Source organism: Pagrus pagrus (genome assembly GCF_965226575.1).
Source record: "Pagrus pagrus genome assembly, chromosome: 7".
Classification (NCBI taxonomy): Eukaryota; Metazoa; Chordata; class Actinopteri; order Spariformes; family Sparidae; genus Pagrus; species Pagrus pagrus.
In genome coordinates, this window is record NC_140191.1 from 11,890,553 (window position 1) to 11,914,838 (window position 24,286).

The window sequence follows — 24,286 nt, forward strand, 5'->3', positions numbered from 1 at the left end:
TCACTCCATGATTCACGTAATGAGTAATGTACATTTGAGTTACAAAATTTCTGACTGTATGTCCCCTCTGCTTTTTAAACCAACATGTTCCCTTACCGTGACAGGCTCGGCACTCTGGGTATTGTAGTATTCGTCCTGCAGCGGTGTGTTCTCGACCACAGGGGCATGAGTTATGTTCAGCTCCTGAAGACACACACACACACACACACACGTCAGCACATTTCAGGAGATATGATCCAATCTGTTAGCGCTGCTATGTGAAGAACAACCTGACACAACTGTCTGGTTAATAATACTGTTGTCCTGACAGGCACATGTGTCGATGGTGACTCACCCTGTTAGCAGAGCTGTTGGTCTTCTTAGGAGGAGGGGGCTTGTACTTGGGTGGGCCGCTAAAACGCAAACACACACACACACAGAGTTGTCCAGTGAGTCACAAAAACATGAGCCATGCAGCCTGGCATTTCATTAAATGGACCAATTTACAAATAACAAACAGAACAAACACCCAGACGTGAAAAACAATAGTGAAGTGAACTGCAGTCAGTCAAACAGATTACTCACTCTCCGTTGAGTTTGTTGTTGCGGTGTTTGCGGTACATCGCGATGGCTGTTCCGATGATGGCCAACAGTATTATGACTCCGATGATGGCTCCTATGATGCTGCCTGTAGTGGGACCCTTCTCTGGAAGACGAGTACCTGCAAAAATAAGACGAAAAGAAGAGAGAAAATACCATAAGACAGAATCAGAGGTGGACCTGACTGGAGGGCACTACGAGAGTCCAACCCATAACAGAGCATTACTTTTTAAATTGATTTAAGAGAACGGTTCATAACGGTTATGAAACCTCAAAGTCATGTCTTCTCAGAGATTCTCATCACTTGAGATTCAGGCTGTTACGCTTAACTTACTTTATAAAAAAACAGAGGAGATAAAAACCATGCATTATTATTCCAGATGAAAAAGCAACAATTAAAAGGCATAGTTCGACATTACAGGCAGCAGCATGTTAGCTTAGCTTAGCATAAAATGGCTTTTAAAGACTACAAACAGCCAGGAAAAAATTAGTATCAGTGGATCTGATAATATAAATCCATACTGCTTTCAAAAGTAAAGCATCTATGCACATTGATACAGCAGGTGGCAACATGCTCCTCTAAAATTGGTTTGCATTTTGTCAATAAGCACAGAAGAAGAAGAAAACGTGCAGCACGCTGTTTTCATGACTTCAAACTGCTGCACAAGTTTTACGTCGTGAAAAAAAATTCATATCATACATCCCTTCAAAACGTGATTATATGAAAATCTGATTTTAGATCAGGTTTTTTTTTATAGCTCTACTAGTTTTGATTCTTTTGAATCCGGTAAATGCGAAAAAGTATCAAAGTATTGATATTTTTGACAACTTGGAAAGGTAACACATCCACCTACTGGCACCTCTAAAGTTCACTAATTATCATGTTACATCTTGTTGGATTAATTCAGACATGAAAGAAGCGAGATAATAACAATCTGTTTAAAGATGGTAATGTGCCAGACTACTTCTTGGCTTGGATCAGCAACTTCCTGGAGTCTCAGCTAGTTGCCTGGCAAAGGCTCAGAACCAATAAACTGATATGAGACTGGTATCAATCTTCTTGAATTATTCGTTTAAAGAAGAACGAGAAGAAGGCTGTGGGATGAGGCCGAAAGCAATATGCTCTCCCGAGATTAGGAATTAACCTCGACGCTCAAATTAAAGAAAAGTCAGAGAAAGTTTTTTTTTCTTGAAGCAGAACTACGTTTTCTAATTTTCCTATTTTGTTAATCATCTTACACTCCTTAATTTATCCTCAGCCTCCCTCTCAGAGCGCTGCCACCCATGTTGAGAACCACTGATTTAACAATATTAGAAGTCATGCAGTGTAAGAGTGGAGGTAATATAAAAAAGTTACCGTACACTGTCAGACCCATGACTAAGGGTGGTCTTGGAAAAAAAGAAAAAAGACTGGATGTGTAAAGAGGATGTGTATATTAGTGTGTGTGTGTGTGTGTGTGTGTGTGTGCGCAACACTGTGCTGGGGAAGTACAGAAAGGGTCTTGATTAGAGCGTTGAGTCACATGGGTGATTAAGGCGAACCAGAGGAATCATGCAGAGGTTCCACTAATGAACCATGACCACACCGAACATCCACTGACACACACACACACACACACACACACACGCACAGCGCATGCACGCACACACACCGCGTGTTTACTGAAGGTGCAACCCGGCTCATTATCCCCTCGTATTCCATGGGGATTATGCTAATGAGGGGGCGGTAAAGGGCAGAGAGGATCTGAAGCACATTTGATGAGAACAAACTCTGGTCCTAGTAATTGGAAGGGTCATGATTGAATGTTGTTAGTCCTCTAATTACAATTCTCCTCTAACAATAGACTACTTTGAATATCTCCTAAAAAAATTCACTCTTTCGCGCTTACAAAGTGTCCTAATGATCATCTCTTTCCTCATTACTTATTACAGCCCAGCACAACGTCCTCTACGGCTGACCCTACATGTTCTCCCGTGAACACTGAGCTTTGGTTTCCCTCTTTCTTTCATGCTTTTTTTTTTTATTGTGCTCAGTAATGGCTTCTGCGCTCCACCTACACAATGGGCTTTATAAACATTACTTCTGAGTCATGTTATTATAATTTGGGATTTTTGTTGTACTTGATTGAAGACATTTGAAAGTAAAAACATGGGAATGACAAAATGAAAGACATGAAATTAATAAAAATATCAAAGTGGATCTGAACCTTCAATATGAAAAGCACCTTAATCCGCTCAGTCACAACAACAATCACTAAGCTTTCCAACTATTTAACAATGCAACAACGCGGTTCTCTGAATATAATAAATAGAAATTTGTCTTTTGATGGGCTGAACTGAGTTAATTATGTTGTTTGGACTTATTCTGTGGGGTACAAAACAGTTTTCCATTGTTAAACCTAAATTGCTCATACCTGGGGACCAAAACCAACACGTGGAGCCGACATTGTATCTGAAGTAGTTTTCTGATTCTGAAGTGACACAAACATGCCATGGCACTCAAACATGGAGAGAAACATGTGTTTTATTCTGAAGACGGAAATCAAACAGGAATCAACTTTTCCTTTAAAGGGTAACTCCACCAATTTTACACTTTTAAGTGTGTTAACGGGTCTTGGGGAGTACACTATATATGAAAAAAGTAGTATAAAGCCTTTTGTGGCTCCAGAGGAAATCTGATAAATGGCCTCCAGTGATCACTCAGTGGCTAAGTTGCATTGTGGGTAATGTAGGCACCAGGTTTGGAAAAACAGTCCACTGGTCTGGCATTGAACTCCTCATTATAGATAGTTTTTAAACAAATGATCAAAATCAATACAGCACTGCCAGAAATATCGCCTTTTTAATTCCCTTTCCTTTTCAAAACCTGCCGCCGACATTACCCATGATGCAACTTAGCCATTGGGTGACATCACTGGAGTGACTTGAGGGAAAAGTATGATTCCTGTACCTTCCCAGTATTTTAAACAACGCTTTGTTAGTAAGATATACTTTGTTTAAACCGATCAACGTGCAAAAATCTGTTCAAATAAGGGTTCAGTTTGAATCACACGCGATGTACAGTAGACTGTATTTTGTGATTATTTCAATACAGTGCGAATTATAAGGTTTCGTTTGCTCCACTGCAGAACTGCATTTATATAAGAATACTCAACAGAGATATTAGTACTGTAATAAGAGATGAAGATATTCTCAAGAATATTGATTACATCGATAAAACCCAACATACATCTCTCCTTAATGGTTACGTAAAAGTAAATGAGAATTCCCTGAACTCAGTCTGTTCTGATAATAAAAAGTAATTGCCAAAATATCAAATTGTAATGTTGAGTTGTCGGATTTTATTTTGTCAATATCACATAACACTGGATTTACAACAAGAAGCTTATTGATGGTTTCAAACACTCGTGTAATAAAGAGACCAGGACAAGCAGCGATTATGCTGGAGAGGAAACTCAGGCCAGGCTGCAGGAAATGAAAACTAATTATTCATTCAGCAGTCTGACTCTTAAAAGTGTCTAAGCGGGAGCTTGTAAAACATACTTTTGTTTCAGCTCATCCATAAAACGCCAGACTCCGGGTTATAAAAGAACAGAAAATGTGAACTTTAAAATGAAGAATGCTAAATAATTAGTCAGATTTTTTTTACAAGGACTGTCATAAAAGAGGGTGGAGAACATTTTACTGTGGCATTTTCAAAGTTATGATGGCTCTGCAGATGGAGTGTTAAGTAATTTAACAGGACTGAGGGGTGATTTGTACAGAAAAACACAGAAGATTAAAAGAAAGACTGCGTGTCTGCACAAAAGCTGAAGCAATTGAGACGGACTGGATGTGAAATATTAGCAGGCATTCAGGCTCTATTACATTTCCAACTGTTGCAGCTGAAATTTGGCATTCGACACAATACATTTACTCACATAAATTCAAATCCATGTAGTGTTAACCGTCGGCCACATGGTGGTGCTGTGTCTCTTTAAAAACAAATCGCTGAACGGCTACAGGGTAAATTCATTCTGAACCCGTACCTGTCTCGTCTTTCGAGTGTTTTTGTGTTACTGCTTCCTCATTCCAGTGCCGTGTCTGTTTATCATCACACCGCCCTCCTCCATTTTGGCTCCCGGGATTTTTTTTTTTAAAACGAGAGCCCCCCCTTTTGGCTTTGCCTTATCTCACGGGTGTCATTATCCAACCAAACTCATTTTCACTCAGCAGGTTTCAGGTAGAAAGCTGCTCCTTCCTCTCAGATAACCTCTGAAAGAGAAGAGAGAGCTGCTGCAGGAAAAGAGGCCAATTTTAAGGATTGAGGTGCAGTGATCATGTGTGAATGACTTGACTCGAGAGCGTGCCCTCTGTGTTGGCCCTGGACACCAGCCATGTCTTGCACTAATGAAATATCCCAGACAGAGAGAGGGAGCGTGTACGTGTACTGTACGTCTGCCGAGCCCGGTTAAATCCCTGCAGCTCTTCGCCAAGGACACACAACCAGACACACACCTACCCACACACAGAGCACCTTAAGACCATACACCCATACAAAACATGAAATACACAGTCTTGTAGCCACACATACATCATTGTATTAAGGAGCAGCTGGCATCCCCTGCTGTAAACTCATCACTCAGTCTGACGTATTTACACAAACACACTGGTCTGCAGCGTGCCCTTTGCCCTGCTGCCTTTCACATGCACACACCAAGATGCATACATATTTAAACATAAAAATAGACACAGAAACAAGTGCGTATACAAAATAACACAAAATATATTTCAGTGGCGCCCTGAGGCTGGAGGCAGCTCTGCATCTCCCGTCCAACCATGTGTGTGTGTGTGTGTTTTAAATTCAGTGTGAATGAGAAGATGGTCCACAGTTCAAACTCAGTTAAAGGTCAGCTCCATTCTTGTCAGCAGATCAATGCAGGGGACCATCTAGTCCGATACACATCTATCTCTTCCTATATGTGAGCCCTCCATTGCTCACCCGTGCCTGCCTGGCCAGCCAGTCAACCATAGACGACCACTCTCCCACGGGGCGCAGATGAGGGGGGAGGGATGGAGTGGGAGTGGGAGTGGAGGGAGAGGAGATGGGGTTGGATGGTTGGCTGACACCGTCTGAAATTACCACAGACCCACTTCAGCAAAGTTGAAAATACCACCAGCATCTCTGGAGTTTTAGGATGCATGGCTGGATACTGGCCGCAGCTACGCAGCCGATGGGGAGACTTTTTTTCAGATTTACCTTTATATTCTCTTCATTCCTGTCTGGAAATACTTTTCAGGAGACGGATCATAACTCCTTAGAAAACTTGGTGCGTATGAGTCACTGACGGGAAAAGCTCAAATGTGGAGTGAGTACTCGGTGAAAGAGGATTCGGTGAGAGATGAGTCAAGTCGAAGCGGCGGGGTCCAAACAGAGGAGTTCGGGAGAGTGACAGTGAGAAGAGAGGAGGTGAAAGGAGAGGAATCAAACATGGGGGGAGAGGGTGAGGCAGCATGAAGAGCCAAGTGAGATGAAGGCTGTGATTAAGAGGGCTGGCTTCAGATAGGTTCAGAGGGATTTCCCGGCCGCTGCCTGCAACTGGCTGATCACAGGCTGAGGGGATGAAGGAGAGAGCGGGAAGACAAAGATCTCACATCCCTCTCTTTTCCACTCAATCCCCTGTTCTCTCTTCCTGTGTGTTTACGCCTCTCCCTGAAGGGATTAAGGTTAACATGCTGGCCTATCCTCAGCTTCCCCGCACAGGCCGGGTTTTTGCTGCATTTATCTCTGCCTCCTCCTCCGCTCTCCTTCCATCCATCCCTCCTTCACTCCATCCCTCTTTCCTGTCATTCCCGCTCCATCGCCAGTGTAATTTGGTATTCGCTTGTTTGGCCCGGTAATACGACAGCACAAATCTGCAGCGTCTCCCTCTGCATCTCTTATCTCCTGTGCCTAACGAGTAGAGATAAGCCTGTTTTTATTACCCTTCCTGACCTCTTCCACAAATCTGTAGACACACACACACGGCATGAACACCCACACACCTACACAAGGTTGAACAACACAGACTGCCTGCTAACCAAACTGAAAATCAGAAATTTTCATCTCTTCCGGAGTGCTGCAGATCCACTGGAGAAAAGGTTGAGATATACATGTGGTTGGTCTTGGCTTAAAGGATTAGCAGGCCACTGGTCACTAGAAAAAACAATCCTACTGTAGCTGAAGATCAAATTCAATCCTAATGGGTTAGCTTGACTTTTTAAAAGGGACAGTTGACCAAAATATCCAAAGCCTGAGGCTTCCTGCTGGCTCAGCGGGGCATAGCCTTGGCCATGCGGCGGTGACGTTGTGAGACCGTCCCGCTTGTGAATTTCGCTGCTTGTCATCTTCCCCCTTTTATCCACCCTTACATCTTTACAGTCACTCTCCAGTATGCTTTTCAGTAAAGATAAAAACGTCTATTTAATTATATAAATCCAACGTGTTTGATCAACCTACCACCATTAATGGCTGTGAAGGAGCAAACATTTTTTTTTGATTTCGTATTCCCTTTTAATACGCGCAAGTTTTTCTTTGTTGTTTTTGAAGATGTCAGTGGAAACTTGGAGGTTCGCCCTTAATGCAGAGTTTGGATGTAACGAGACCGACAAACCGGTTTCAGATGAAATCCGAGCCTTTTGAACTCAGCCGAGACACAGGCTACAGTACCACCCGGGCACAGAAAAACACAAGGCTACAGCAGAGTGCCTGGAGATGAGATTAGGGCCGAATGAATTGATGGCCTCTGAAAGAGATTAAGATAAAGAACAGTACATGTAATCTCATTGCTCACTAAGAGAAAAGAGAAATCCTAGCCTTTAAATTCTGAGGTTAACTTGGTAAAACACGCACCCTATCAATCTACTGACGCATTCGCTCGGATTGAGCGGTGCGTATACCTGCCTAACGCTCCGGTAAAACAGTAACTCAATAATCAACCGTGTAGATAACTGCACAGAACGGAGCAGGGTACGGAACAGGGTACATACGTGAGCTGCAGGCCTGAGCCTACACACGCGCACATCTACACCTACGCGCACACACTTAAATTATTCAAGATCAATGCACGTGCTTCAGTGTTGAGTGCTGCAGCTACCCCTGACATTAATTTTATGGCAGTTGAAGACCTGCTACACCCACTACCCCAATTACGATCGCCATCACTGTCATTTACTATTCACTGCACTCACGATGCCATTACAATTCATTTCAGCGCAAAACAAATCAGATCAAATTGATTGTGCCTGTCTGGACAAGATGACCAGCTGATCAGCTCAGAGAGGAAAGACCCTACTGATCTGACAGAAGGAAACGCTGACTGAATTTTGTGAGTGAGTGTGTGTGTGTGTGTGTGTGTGTGTGTGTGTGTGTGTGTGTGTAAGACGTTGTTGCCAGGCTTTTTCGGTGATGCTGGTCATTTCTAATCTACTGTGATTCCGGTGCCTTTCAACTGGCTGAGGATTAAAATCATGTCACTGACACTGTGTCCGCGTGTGCATGCTGTGTGTGCGCGTTCGTACGTATGCAAGTGTGTGTGTGGGTGCGTTTTGACATTTTAAAAAGCTGTGTTGTGGTAATGTGAAAACTCTGCATGGTGTGTGTGCGTGTGTGTGACGCTGCTCTCCCTCTCCCTCTCTGGGGAGACAGTGTGTTCCCTGCCACAGTGCATCAAAGCACACTCAGTTGCCTTGGGAGAAGGCAGGAACTCTCTCTCCATCTCTTCCCCCTCTCTCTCCCTCCCTCTCTCTCTCTCTCCATGCCTCCATCATCCTCCTCCCCTCCCATCTCCCTCTCCTTCTTTTTTGCCTCTGACAAGGTCGCTGTTCGCCTCTTGCTGTCTCCCTGTCAATATTTACAGTCCACTTTACACTGGCACCGAGGTGGTCGGCTGCAGCCAGCGGAGAAAGCGGGGCTGCATTAGCCAAATGTAGCTGTCCACTCAGGACATGAATGATCTGTTGTACTACAAGCAGCACTCTGTTTCTCTCTCTCTGCCTCTCTTTCGCTCTCTCTCTCACACACATACACAGATAGGAGGGTGGGAGGTAACAGGTAGAGCCAGAAACAGCACGCAGATACTTAACAGAAGAGTAAAAAGTGCTCAAAAAGCACAGGTCAGGTTCTTATCACATCCATGGTAGCACATAAAATGGCAAAACCTATTTTAGCACTTTTTATTATTACGTATTAACCAAATTATGACACCACTGTCACAAAATTAAGGTGGTGAAATTAAAATGCTACATGTATATTTAACATAATAACAATAATAATAATTCAGAGTAAGTGTAATGATAAGAAAAATTATTCATTAATGCAAATATGTACTGATTATCATAATCTAGTACATAGAACATTACCTCTAGGGATACAATTAAATGGTACAATCTGTTATCCAAATGCAAACCAAGGTTAACAGTTTTTTAATCATCAGTAATGTTTGTAATACATAGCGGTAAAACACATCTGTCATTTTAAATATGACTGACGCACAAAGTGCTGTTTTTGCCATTAAGTGAAACTGTTCTGTTTATGCTGGAAGATACTGTTGAAAGCAAACTTCTGTTAATTTTTTAACTGTGTTAGACTGTTCTGTATTACATCAGAAAATACTCTTTATACATACTGTATTTAAAAAAAAAAACCCATAAATAACTAATTCAGTTAATTTTTAATCATAACTGACTTGGGATCATTAATTTTTACCACAGAATTTTGTAGAACAACTGGAGAAGGCAATTTCTGAAGAAATTGCGGTGTGTTGTGTGGTGTGGTGCGAATGCTGCTGGAAGTAGCGGCTGAAGGAGTATGAAAAGTGGAAAAAGTGGGGTGAGGGTGAAGGATGCAAAATATGTTATAGGTCGGGAGCTAAATGTCATTGCTTAAGTACTAGCTGGAAGCTAAACTGTATAGATGGTTTGAATATGCATGGAGAAGCAGCTGAAAGCATACGAAGAGCTGTAAAAGTGGGAAAGAGTCAATTATTATGAGTGGGAAGTTGAACTGATCTCACAATGTATCAAAGATGTGCAACATTAATAGGTTTTAATGGAGTTTCTGGCCTAAAGAATAAACACGCAGATAAAAGTTTAAAAAATGTGTTACATTGTTCAATATTACAGCAGAAACTATTCCAATACAAGTTAATAAATCATAAAAATGTATTTTTCCCTCAGTCCTAAAAAAAAACACCTAAGGATTTCTTAATTAAAAAAACTGTTCAACATACTAACAAAATGATCATGTTTGCTTTCTCGATGAGAGAAAAGATCAATACCACTAAATTATGGCCTGGCAATTAGCTTAGCTCCGTTTAACATAATGACTGAAAGCAGTGGGAAACCCTGGCTCTATCTGAAGTTAAGAAAACAAAATAAAAAATCTGCCTATCCCTCTAAAGCTCACTAATCAAGATGTAGGATGTCGTTTAAGCTGCAAAAACAGAAATGTAGAAAGACGGATTCTTCACATTTGGAGAGAGCCCGTTTCCCCCCGCTTCTCTATGACAAGCTGGGATAGTCACAACCTGTTTCTATAGCTCCATAGTGCACACACACTTGAAATCTGTTTGATCTTCACATCCAAGTCTCTGCAAGAAAGCGGGTAAGCGCATTTCTCAAAATGTCAAACTCTTCCTGCAAATGTTAAAGTGAAAATTTCAAAGGCCCTTCCAATAGCAGCAGGTGTCCTACATTTCCTCTGAGTGTAACACATAAGAAAACATGTTTAAACCTGAAAGTAATCAGGTTATTACAGTAATCTTTAAGATCACATTACATTATTCAGCTGTAATGGAAAATGACTTTGGAAGGTAACGTAGCCACCTGTGTAAACACTGTAATTCACAGTAAATGTTGCAATCTGAGAATATCCTCTACCTCCTTTACCTCCTGATGCCTTTAGGCCCCACATCCATCTTCTTGCCCTGCTTTTTCCGCTCTCCTCAACCCACCCCCCACACCACTCTCTCCTCCTCCACCAGTGTCACTGCGGCCTTGAGGCCAGGCAGTCAGGAGCAGCTGGTATGTTTACCTGCCCTCCTAACTACTGCTAACCTCTGGCTAGAAGGGACTCTCACCTCATTACCCACCACTCAGCCACACATACAACCGCAAACTCTGCTAGCCTCTTAGATTTCTCCCCTACAGTCAGGATGCTGCACTGTAATAGCCTCCATGTACTGCAATCTATTCAGCTGCCTGCTGTGCAGCAATGTTAGATATAATGAGAAGGGGAGGAAAAAAAAATAAAACGTCTAGGACTTGGCTACTGCTCCTTGCCTCCCTCTTTCTCTGAAGCGCAGAGAGTCAGTGCGTTCATTTCTCTCAACTCTCACCGACTCACATGTGAGCGCTCGTCATGTCGCCCTCCTACCAAGTTCCTCACACAGACTGCCAGAAAGGAAACGGCGCACAGAGGAAGAGACAGAGATGGTGAAGGAGGGGAGAGAGTGTAGAACATATAGTAGAGAACATAGAGAACTGAGAGAATAGAAGATTCAAGCTGCAGGGTGGAGACGTAGACGCTGAAGATGTGTCGGGTGGGGAAAGGAACTGAAGAATGAGTGAAAAAGTATGTGGCACAAGAAAAAGTTGCGCATGTCTCGCTCATTCAGCAGGATAATATATAAAAGTAATGATCCTCTTTGAGAAGTTGCTCTGGTTTTTGTTGGGATAATGATTTCCCTTCAAGTGTTGTTTACCTGCTGTATTGTTGACCGCAAAGTAGGCAGCAAGAAAAAGCCTCGCACGGAGTCCTGAGAGTGCCATAGCAGTAATAGGCCCCATCTCTCGCTCAAACTGCCTCTCATCAGCCGCTGATTAATGACACACAGCGCCGTAATGGCCCTGCGTGCTCTCCACATTCATTCACTCTCCTCTTCATCCCGTACCCCTGGAGAGAAACCGCAACAATGCGAGCTGTCGAGACACCCAAAAACTACGCTCTCGTCGAACTGGAATTCAAACGCTCATTAAGAAAGACGTTTCCTCCATTGCCATTCAGTTATGCATTGCCACTGGAAGCGGGTGGACAGAAACAATAGAACACAGAAGAGACGGGAAGGTGGGGAAGAAAGCATTCACAGTCCAATTTATCTGTACGGGAATAAAGAATGGTTTCATTAGTGTTTAAATGCGGTTGATTGGCTGCTTGGCAATGGAGTGCTGGTGATTTATGCAACGGTAAAAAGGATGCAACCTGTATTCTGGCACAAGATGTACGCACACACTCTCGCTACACACTTCAAACCCGCGCCTCTGGATATAAAAACAAACTGTTGTTGGAAATCAGAAATGTGTTCCTCCTTTGATTCGAGGCAACTGCTGTACATGTGTCAGAGTTGTCAAAGGTCATCACTGTGTCTGTTCTACAGCTCTGTCAGCTATAAATCACAATACAGCGCCGCCGCAGCGCACTGGCCAGAGTCTTTAAAGTGCAAATACAAACATATAAATGTGAGCGTGCATGCTGGCGGGCACATGTGTCAAGGCTTTTGCACAAGCACACGCACGCAAAGATCAGCATGCAAACGTACGTGCTTTCCAACGCACGCGCACAGATGCAAATATTCACATCTATGGACACGCTTCAACCCTCGCACGTCACGCATGGAAGATGTCAAACTGCCATACATACATCAAACGACATTACGCCAAGTAGCCGCCGTTAAAAACCCTCGAAGCATCAATAATAAATCTACATTCTCATCCTCCACCGGGTATTGAATGCACTGGAGGCGACGCCACTGATCTCATTGTTCCAAACCAAGAGCGGTTGCAGGCGCAGGTTAGTTATTGGAAATGCTCTTTTATGCACTGTTGCTCTGAATATTCAGATATTACCAAACTCCTCAACCTCCTCCACCTCTCATTGTTGCCTGTTCGGATCCTCCCGCCTTCCCCGCTCTGCGCGGGGGCGTCTGTTTATCACGGAGTGTGTTTGTGTGTGTGCTTCACAGCAGCAGCGTTTATGTTCGGTGTGAGTGTGTGTGGGGTAATCAATAGTGTTTTCTGTGAAGGACACTTGGGAGCAGATTGAAACCCAAATCCAAGCTGGCATGAAAGACAACATGACAGAAACACTTGCTGTTCAACCTGAAGGGGCTCAGTGTGACATCTACCCTGACTGTTGTTCAGAGCGCACACACACACACACACACGTGCACACACTCCTTTACACACACACTTAGACACGCCTGTGAACCCATGAGAGTGTCTTCAAATACAGTTATAAACATTTACACACTGCTACATCAAAGCAGACAAACTAATGAGTTATTGACCGATGAGGGTACACACAAGCATACATTGCACACCGCGTTGCATCCATTCCCTGCATGACGGACGTGACCAGAGTCGCCGTCACAACTAAGCGCAGTGTGCCTTAATGAGTGTGTGTATCTGCGTGTGTGTATGCCTGCCTGCCTGCCTGTTTGTGTGTGTCTGTGAGTGCTTGCATGCATGCATGTGCTGGGCTCACTGTGTGTACACAAGTCATTATTAGAGGTTTAGTGTGTGCTCACCAGTCAGTCAGGCTCCAGTCAGAGGAGTCAGCTTAAGGGCTCATAGCAGCTCCCTGAGGAGACACTAAATACCATCAGCCGTTTAAATCCATCCATGACCATTTTAAATATGCAGCACACACTCACTCCATTTTTAATAAGTGCTCTGAGCAAGACAGAGGAAGAAAAAAGGAGAGGGAAGAGACAGAGAGGGAGAGAGAAAGAAGTGGAGAGGGGGGGCAGACTTAAGCAGAGGCAGAGGGGGGGATGTGAGGGGGGAAAGGAGGAGAGCGGAGTCTGTTGCATTGATTTCTTGGCAGTTTGGCACCGGCCCTGATTCGCCTGGAAAAGCCACAGATGTGTCAGAGCCAGTTAGGCACGCCAGAAGAAAGGGAACACGCATACACGATCGACTCAGTCACATGCATGTACACACACAGCACATGTGGAGACAACATACACACACACAGACACAGGGTACACAGGGAAATACTCATAAATAGAGAGAGAATACTCAGCGCGCTCTCAAAGTGTCTGCGAGTGTGCATGGATTACAAAAGCACCTGTGTGAAGTGAGAGCCGGGGATGATGCAAGAGGTTTTGATGCCTTTCTGAGGGAGAACCAGGCATTTCTCTCTGAAGGCAGTCAAAAATAGATACTATTACACACACCTAGATGGGCAGTAAATTTCTCCTTAATCCCTGGCTTAACTTAGCTCAAAAAACCTGTCGGCTCTGCTCAGCTTTCAAAGCACACCTGACTGTGTGCGGGTGCAGGCACAGCCCGGCAGAACAGCGGGCAATAGTCGGATGTACATTTTGATCTGAGGGCGGATGAGACATTACGATCAAAGTCGGGGAACTGGAGAGAATCAAATGATCTTAGCTCAGAATCCATGAGCAACCTCCAGACAGACTACCTGATTAGCTAGGCATTTGTGGCCTATATCCAGCATGCAAAGGTGAAGGGAATGTTGATGATAAAGCCTAGGGCAGAGTTTTATCTGGGTCCTCTTCGAGCTCGGATTGGCACAGGTTTAAAGTGCTTGATTTCCACTGGGGTCACCTATGTTACTGTAAAGAGCTTTGACAGATGCATCAATCAAATATTTGTTAGATCTAGTAAAGGGGCACTGTGTATGGAGAAGAAATTCAAACTAATTTTGATATTTAGAATATTAGTGAAGTTATAATACAAACTCTAAAATGTTTTCCATAACTGAATAAACAACCTGTTCTCAGGGGAAAATTAGGCCCCAACACAGTTTGAAGTAGACATAAACAAAGTAAAACATTATTAAATAGTGTTGACCTTTGTTTATTGAGTTTATCCAGTCATGAAAACAAAGAGTTTGTATAAGCATAAAAATCTTTATCTATCTTTATTAGATCTTTATCTTTTGATTAAAATGTCTTCCCCAAAACAACATTGTGCACCTTTAAGGCAAAAGAGAAATATTTGCTAAAATCTTACAGTAGTTATTTCATGAGTGAAAGAAAAACAAGTAATTTATGCGTTTGCTTGTACATTGTTCAAACAATTTAGATGAAGCTACGAAGCCTAAAGTGTAGACTAGTATTTGACCTAGTTTCAGTTTCACTTTCTTTAGTAAACTGTCGAAATAAGAATTGCAACTTTTATTTTCATTCATGATAAATCGGCCCGTTGGATTCATGTTGGGCCTATAAAATGTCAGAAATGCTCCCAGAGCCCAAACTGTCATCTCCAAATTGCTTGTTTTGTCTAACCGAAAGCCCAAACCTAAGATAAAAGTTTGTTTTCACATCCAGGGAAGATGAAGAAAAGCAGAAAAACTCTAATTGAGAGAGTAGACTGCATTCGGTATTTCTGTTTTGGAAAAAAAGACTCAAAGTCATTTAATTTGCTGCTCATCAACAAATCAATTAATCAAAAAATTCTTTCCACTCCAGCTGAAATGAAAAACTTGGGGGGTTTTATTGAAGCACTCGTCACTTAAGGCTCAGATTCTACAGCTTGAGTGGCTGCTTTAAACAAACACAAGAGGCTATACAGGAGCTACTTGTATCCATCTTACATACACATGACTTGCTTTTTCACCGCCTATCGAGTTAATGATGGAAACGACAGGTGCAGGCTGTGTGCGAAACACTTGCCACCATTTGTGTTAATCCTTTATGTCAACAGCGTTCACTCGGCAGGAATGATGTCATTCTAAGTATAACAGAAGAGCCTAACACCATTTCCCGCACACACATACACACATATGCAAACACGCACATCTACGAAGCTCAATCCCTCTCGCTCCAGGTGACAGGTGTGTCACAGCAGTGTGGCAAGAACCTGGTGATCCCACCCGACAGACTGAATGACCGGTTAGTCAGCTAGCAGGCTGACTCACTGACCGGGAGAACGGGAGCTCACTCACCGGCACGCCGGCTGCATTGTGCACACACAAAAGAAGAAAAGGGTGAATGTGTCACTCTGAGTTTACACACAGACACGAGCGGAGATGCTCAGACACACGCCCCGGCACCTAAGATGCAGATTAGACATGGTATGTTTATTACCCTCTGTGCCACAGACGAAACCGGTCCCGCGACCTCGGTTCATTTGGCTGTCAGTAAAGACACAATAGGACAGTCACACTTTCTTTGACGCGCCACTCTGGAATGTTAATCACCACAGAAACCCATTATCTTCACATCCTCTCGTTCCCTCCCTCCATTTGTCTTCCTCTCCTTTTAAAACCTGACAAACTCATTGCTCGTTACTAGAAAGTACCATTGTTTCATTGAGCGCACATGTAGAGGGAGACAGAGACATGAGGCAGGGGAGATAAGAGGAGAGGCAGCGGAGAGGGGAGGCCTGCCTGACTGCTGGCATAAATTGGGGATCATAAAAAGTGTCGTCCCGGAATTAATCTGCGAAGAATGAATAAAGTGAAGTACCGCGGGGAGAGGTGTGTGTATGTGTGTGTCTCTCTGTGTGTGTGTAGGTGGTTCTTCTTGAATCTATAATGAAGACACATGAATGGGAAGGAAACATGAAACGCACAGTTTTAAAAATGCATTCATAAGGCTTGATGATCTAGGCGCATGAGGATGTGCGTGGACATTTATTTTCTTAAGCGTGTGTGCATACAGTACGGCTATTGTTTTAACGTTCCAAGTGTGTGTGTATATGTGGGGATGCTGTGTGTGTCCGTGCCTCAGCTGTGACATACTCCTTGCCTCTCTCCCCGCCACAGCGCCTACAGGAAGTGCCACATACATCATGAATTTTATGCATAAGGCTGAATGTCAACACTGATGCATAATTTTTGCGGTAAAATGCTAAATGTCACCAAACACCAGGCTCTGTTTCGACTGACGGCGGGCCGCGATTCACCAGAGGACACGCTGGCAGCCAGCAGTCGCCACGCCAGCCGTCACACCAGAACTGAAAGGCTACGACTGCACTGTACGCAGCTGTGGCAGGAGTGGCAGAGTAGGCGACAAGCGCAATCGGGGGACAAGGAGGGTAATGAAAGCAGATTTGAAGGAGACGGGAGACAAGAGGAGGGGTTTTTTTTGCATTTCTGTTCACTTTTTTTCCCTGCGCACACACGCATTTACAAAAAGAGGCAAAAGAAGAGAAACAATATCACCCATGCGTTACATGATTCAATTAATTAACTTGTACTTTCACCCTCGAAGGCTTAGTGGAGTCTCTTATTTCTCTCTGTCCGACAGGATCACATATTAAAAGGGGCGATTCATTAATTTTTTCTCTTACTTGTGGTAACCAAGAAGATAGTTTGGGTTAATTCGGCTTAATTCTGTTCAATCAGTGTCAGATTTCTGCGGGGCTAGTAGGAGAAACTCTACCGGACATATTCAGTGGGCCATATAACCAGGAAGTAAACACAGAAGTTTTTTCGGTGAATGGGCCAGGTGAGCAATTCTCATTGGACTGAATGGGCACCATCTTTGGGTTTACTATCTAGTTCTATTTAAAATCTATGGAAATGTATAGACGAAGAAGAGTACACTACAATCTGTCCCTAAATGAAGCCCATCTAATGTCACAAAGAACAAGCTCTGATGTGGTCGGGGACGCTTTCACCTGACTCCAGAGATCGTCCATCTCAGGCGTGACTGAGCACAACTAAAACTGGTAATGAAAACGTAAATCAAAGCCACATGGTTTGACTTGGAGAAGCAAAAAGCGCCATTGGAAAAGCCCTAATGAATGTTTTAAGGAGCACTGGATGGTCAAAGATGCTCCATTCATTCATTCATTCATCCATATGACAGCACATGCATGAGAGTCGTTCTCCTCCTGAGCTGTTTAGCTTCCTGCTCGCTCCTTGCACACATTTATGGGATAGAATTATTCAATCACAGATACACACATAATTCACAGTTTAATCATTTACTCTGATAATAAAAAGAGTCGTTTTGTTGGGTTTGCGAGTATTTTACAGCCTTTTCTTTCCCAAATGATTGTGTATGAGAAAAGTGCTTCGTTAGACAGTGTGCTCGTTGCAATACCACATGCAACCATTACATCAAAATCATTTTTTTCAGCTCAGTTTGGTTCCCTGGGGCTTGAGCAGGAAGAAGTTAAGTGACTTTTCACCACACAAGAGGGATTTTCTGCAGTCACCCTGTACAGATTTACACCTGGCTGAGATCTAATCATAATGCACATTAGGACCATTAATTTAAAAGAAAGTAGTTCACAGGGTGTACTATTCAATGGGACGTGGCTACACTGAAATACCGCCGAGCCTGGACTAATAAAAAATTCAAACTATCTACATAGCTGGAAAGCAAGAGAGGAATGTGATAAGATGCTTTTTCATTATTGAGGGGAACTGACCCTTTAAACTTTTTCTAATATGTCTTGCGTTGTCCTCGCCACTATTTTATACTCATAACAGCCACAGGGGAGGGAAAAAAACAATACAAGCACAGGAACAGAAATACACACAGACAGAAAAACACACAGGGAATGTGAGGACAGGAGTTAGAGAGGATGGAGAGCGAATAAGTAGCCAGTGATGCAGATATACAGCTTTAACTCTCCCTCCGAGGCAGGAGACCACCAGCTGAGCTCCTCAAAATGAAAAACTACTCTATTAATATCTATGTGGAGAGCTGGCTTCAAATATTTTCACATGCACTAAGATACACAAAGTGTGAGCGTGCGTGCGCATACACAAGAACTCACCCAATAGGAGCCAGCAACAGTTACATAAAGAAGTTTGATATTCTTGCATTTTATAGTGCTAAGTTTGTACTTATGACCTTTAAGGTTGAAGGGGTGAGTAATGAGGAGCGAGGCGACTGAGCCAGGCCCGCCTGAGAGGCTGCTGAATGAAGGACAGGGATGGAGGGATGGGTGAGAGGAGGAGATGGCAAGAGAGAGAGAGAGAAAGTAAGAAAGAAGAAATATGAAGGCACTGTCATCTCATTTTTCCTCCCTCCGGCTCCCCCAGCTGTTGTTCTCTCTCCCTCTCGCAATCACTTTTCATTGTCACTCATCCCTCCAATCACCCCTCTAACCACTTGTGCTGCCCTCCCCTCCTTCGCTCGCTCACTCACACTCGCTCCCTCCCTGCTCTTCCTCCCCTCTCTTCTCCATCCACACAAATGACTCAGTGAAACAGGTCAAGTGTTACAAAATTCCCCCTGCAGCTCAACCTGCCTAATACAAGGCCTGGCTCATTGCACCAAGACAAGTAATACGCTGCCTACTCACTGAGAGGGACACACACACACACACACACACACACAGACAGGGTACCACCAACACATAATAAATATTAGACCATAAAATGCTGTAAAGATTTGCATACTTATGCATTATGTACACGCACGCCAACTCGCGACAATGAACATTAAGACATCCAGCTATAGAGATATTTACATTTTTTGTTTTTGTGTCTCTATTATTAAAGTCAGAGGTGTCGGAAACTAATTTCCATTGCTTCTAGCACTTCAAGTCTCTCTGAATCTACACAGAAAACATTATTCTGTCTCAACCAAAATAAAAACATCACATCCATTTCCTTTCAATAGAGCTGAAACGATGGAAATAATCAGCATCTATTTTGATAATTGATTGCTAAAATGGTGAACATTTCCAGCTTCTACACTGTAATGATTTACTGCTTTTATTTGTGTTGCCTTTTTCTCTCTGACTATAAACTGAATACATTTGAATTTTGAACCAGAAGTCTGAAAAAGGGGATTTAAAGACATCAAAACTTGGGCTTTGGGATTTTGTGACGAGCATTTTTTTTGTTTTTACCATTCAAAAAACAAAATAAATCCAAAGATTAATCAGTAATGCAAATAATCATCAGTTGTAGCTGCACATATAACTATTATAGTAATGCCACTTTTAAAAATTGTGAGGAAGCCACATTTAAACACTGCCTCAGTCTCTTTCTACCTCTCTCACCAATCCACACTAATGAATAGCAATTGGGCACCAGAACACCCTGAAGCACTAGAGTAAAAGTGGTATTAAGAGGAGGACAGCACAGTAAAGGGCCTTAAATAGGATAAACGACTGGGAAAAACTAAAGTCAACGCACACACTTGCCCTTTAACACATCACACATACACACACAATGACAAACCTGGCGCTAGAAGCAACAGCATGCAAGTGTGTTTGCTCTGCGGCCAGAGTGTTGTGATATAGAAATGTAACAGCTCCATATATCAGCATGTTGGGGACCTATGGAGGATAAACGACCTGCGAGCAGCACCTGGACAGTGTGTGTAATACACAGATAAATAACTGGGAGTCATACGATGACACAGACTACCCGGAGAGAGCATGTAAACCTCATCACAAACACAAGACGATAAACAGAACAAAATATGAAGATGGGAGCGGAGCGCACATTTGTTTGTAAGAGTATTGTTTGCCTCAATCTCCAGGGAACGCCGGTCGTTTGGGAGGGTAATGACTTAGGAAAAGCTGAAATGTACTGGAACATAAATTAATCAAAATGTGAGACCGACATTCACGCACACCATGAATGCTCCGCCATTCTTTGCAGCTTATACCCCGTTGTTGCACAACAAAGAGGCTCCAGCTATTACACACAGTGAACAGAGCCGTGTGTCCGCTCGCCGCTCCTACCGAACGCAGGCTGGTCAGAAGATGAACCAGCCATTACTGTCAAGGTGGCAACGATCGCATCAAATCCACGTTTGCGAGGGTAATAATCAACTCCTGTTTATAAACATTTCACGTACAGTCCCTGCGACACCCAAAAGGCGAATCTGAATAACATTTAATTTCCTTCTCTAAGATAAGAGCTTTTGTCCGTTCAAGACTATTTTATTCTATCACTGCCCTAAGCTGACAGTTAAACCGACAGGGGGATGGTGCAGCGTGGCTGTGCTTCGCATGGCAATGTTGAGCTATTTTCTAAACTCTCCATCTCTCACATTATACACTGTAGTGCACTTCAACTGTGAGTCAGGGCTGTTACCCATGATGCCTCGGCTGTAGGGCTGAGTGACAGGCGACATAGCTTAAATCACTGAGGACACCCTGAAGGAGAGGAGGGGTTAACAAGGGGCCAAAGGCATACAGGAGATCCCCGGCAGGTGCTGCACAGATCCGCACGAGACACGAACACATGTAAACGCACAGAGACAAAACAAAAAGACAATGTCTGAGAGCTGTCGCTGCCAAAGACTTAACAGCTTGGAACAGTTGGATATCATGCATACAGATTTCTGTTTCTTGGAGCAATAATTAATGGGTTAAATCAATAATGTATTTCCCTTTTAAAATGATGCCTCTGGGTTCAATAGCAAACGATCGGAGCCGTGTGTTAGAAATGAGAAAAGAGGAAGCAAAAGATTAGAGAGGATTTTACTCCCCAGGACGGGTTGGAAAAGTGTTGGATGTAGTAATACAAAGACACACATGCAGAGCACACGCACAGTCACGCAGCTCTTAAACAGATTCACAATGCTCTAACATTTAGTCCGCAGCAGACGATAAGGAGATAGGCGCGTCAGAGAAGAGGACGGGGCAGAAGAAGTGATTACAGGAAAAGAGATGTCGAGATAAGATGACAGACCGATGAATGGGGAGGCAGTCTGTGGATATAAAGGAGGAGCTGACACATGCACATGAGCAGACAAAGACACACACACACACACACACACACACACAGACACACAATTTTGTGAAGTTCTGACAGTCCTGTCCCCACTACAGCTGTTATTTAATGTCAAACAAAGAAGCAGAGAAGACTTGAACCCTACAGGGGAACCGGCCAGTGCAGATAACATCACTCTGCACTGCTGATGAAGGCACATCCAGTCCAGTCCGCTCCATCACTTCAACATACTGTATTGCATGTACCAGCAGACACATGAAACCCTTAAATCAACATTTATCAGCGCTCAGTGGAACCTTAATGGGATTTTACAAAAAAGCAGACAAATTACAGTTATTTCCAAAGTGCAAGACTGTGCTGTATTTCAATTTGTTTATAGGAACACATTTTATTCATGGAAATTGGTACCTCGCACTTTAAAAGGTCCAGTATGTAGGATTAAGTAGCATCTAACAGTGAGCTCCCAGACTGCGACCAACTGAATACCCCTCCTCTCACCCTCCCCTTCGAAGCATGTAGCAGAACACATGTTGGCCAATGCAAATGTAAAAAACACAAAAGGCCTTCTCTATTGATTTAGCTATTTTTGGCTACTATAAAACTAAACTATAATTAATTAATTAATTGATTTAAAAGCATCACACTGGACCTTTAAACATACTATATAGGTATGAATAATGAGTACAATATATATCATGTTATATTAAAGTATATAGTCTTTTACACGTGTGCACTACGTGTAAAAGACTATATATATGATGATATGATATGATAATGATAATATAGCAGGCCTAATATATAAATATAATGCAATTTTTAAAAAAATCTAATACTACATCAGTGTTTTTCTCTCTCCTTATGACTCTTGAGCTGCTGTAACAAGTGGATTTCCCTGGTAAGGGATCAATAAAGTCTTATTTTATCTCGTAAAAGACTAGTAGTGTTATTACTACTTAAACTTCAAATATACATACAGTCTATATAAACGTTTATCTTATGAAGTAGGCAAGTTAAAACTCATTTTAGTATTCCTGTTAATGTTTTTAGTTTTGTCTGCATTGAACATTGATTAAATTTAAATGTAATTCTGCCTACATTACATCTGACAATGTTCTTATTAATGGCATGACAGTGATTTCAGCATTATCGCCTAACACAATGGTAATTGACTGCACAGACTAGTTAGATTATAATAGCACGAGTCCCGATATAATTCAATTCGAATGAGATTGCGAAAACTTGTGTGAGGAAACACATAAAAGAGCAGCACAAACTGTTATACAGCAGCACTAAAAAAAAAACATTTGTGATGACTCCCACACAGCAAACAAACATACATTTGCATGCACATTTCGTACTGTCAGACAGGCAAACATCTGCACAGCAGTTACATGCACAAATGAACATGAACACAATCATCTGCGATTTACTATGGACTTGGCAGTCCCCTGAAGACCATCTCGAGTCCCCAAGAGCAAATATTTGCAGACTTATTTCGATTTTATCTCCATATTCATCTCCCATTCTGTATGTTTGTATCTGAGGTTATGCGAACGTGCATGTGCCAGTGCGTGCATGTACTTTGTAAGAGCTGCCTGTTGAGACGGTGAATTAAACAGCAAGTGCATTTGATCTGCAAAGCACTGCGGGGCAAATACACAAAATGAGACACACACACACACACACACACACATACACACACACAGAGGCTTGCATACAGCATCAAAATCATTTCCGTCACAGAATCTATTCTTAGGAGCAGCAACAAACCATTCTTTCCCTGATATAAATCTCTTTTATTCATATCCACAGAGTCACGCACATACACATACATACACACAGACATGTGCGCACTTAGCTCAAAGCTACACTCCCTGGTGGTCATAATGCATTCACATAATGTTCTTTGTTTTTTTGTTTTTTTTCGAGAACAGGATTTGTTCCAGGTAAGTCACAGCATGAAGACCTTTTGGGCCTTATTTAACTCACAAACACGCATGCACACACGCTGTATCTTTCATCTGGAGATGGTGGGTGTTTGTGCAGGTGCGTCGAGGTCAGCGGCGTTCTGAGGACGTCAAAGCTTCTTTCCCCATCTCTCCCGCTTTCTCTCTCTTGCTCGCTCTCTATATTACTCACTCACACACACACACACACGCACAATCTGATCTGCGAGAGGCTAAATCAACACAGCTGCAACAACTCAGCCCTCATCGTCCTCCTCCCTTCACTCAGCCGTCTCCACTCCATCTTTAATCAGGCCTCTCCTCCCTTTCTCTGTTCTACTTTTTTGCCCTTTTGGTCGCTCTGTCCTCTTTGACTCCTCCTCTCCCTCTTTCTTCTCTTTCCTCCCCTTTATTCAATCTTGCATTAGTCACTGTTAAATTCATACGGCGGCTGGCTCTCTGTAGTTTTTGCCAATACACAAGACCTCAGATCTCAGCCCTCTGCTCTCCTCACACCATCACACCCTCGCTGCCTTCCCTCCACACAACCTCTCCTGCTCTCTCTCCCTCTCTCCATGCCCTTCTCTGCCCTCCCAGCGGTTGGCCGAGCATGTGCTACCCCCAGGGAGACGTGCCTCATCCGCCCAACAATGCGCTGCAACCACACAGCTACCTCCAGCCCTGTCAGCACGGGACAGGAAGAGTGAACGCCCAGCGGCCTCTAGGGGAAACAGGAGCATCCACTTCCTCCTGTCTGTCTGCCTAGGTGTGTATTTATAAGAGTGCGTGTATGTGCAGCGGACACACATCTGTGCAAGGCTGTATGACCAGAAGCAAGAAGATCAGATGTTATCGTTTACCGCTTTCAGAAGAGGAATGATATGTTTTCCAATTTCCTGTGATTTCTTACAAATGTGACTTCCTCTGCCCTCTGCAGTAACCTTGCAGGACATGATAACAATACCCTCCTGTTTAAAAATGTGTTCATTACTTCAACAGAATTTTTGTTGAAGTCGATGTTGTCAGATAATAAGTTGTGGAGGAACTATTATTTTCATCTGCATTTCATTAACATATTAACATCGTAATAAGCTAATTCCTGTTTCCAGAGTAAACAGTA

General features: G+C 43.0%; 1 protein-coding gene across 1 annotated transcript in view; it reads right to left on the reverse strand.

Annotated features, from left to right (window-relative positions):
• LOC311260261 (nectin-2) overlaps nucleotides 1-24,286 on the reverse strand; it is a 79,842-nt gene that overhangs the window by 3,528 nt on the left and 52,028 nt on the right. The window contains exons 7-9 of the mRNA XM_084357875.1: nucleotides 565-700; nucleotides 335-392; nucleotides 97-183 (exon numbers count right to left, since the gene is read on the reverse strand). Of these exons, the coding sequence (XP_084214001.1) occupies nucleotides 97-183; nucleotides 335-392; nucleotides 565-700 (281 nt within the window). The remainder of the gene's footprint in view (nucleotides 1-96; nucleotides 184-334; nucleotides 393-564; nucleotides 701-24,286) is intronic.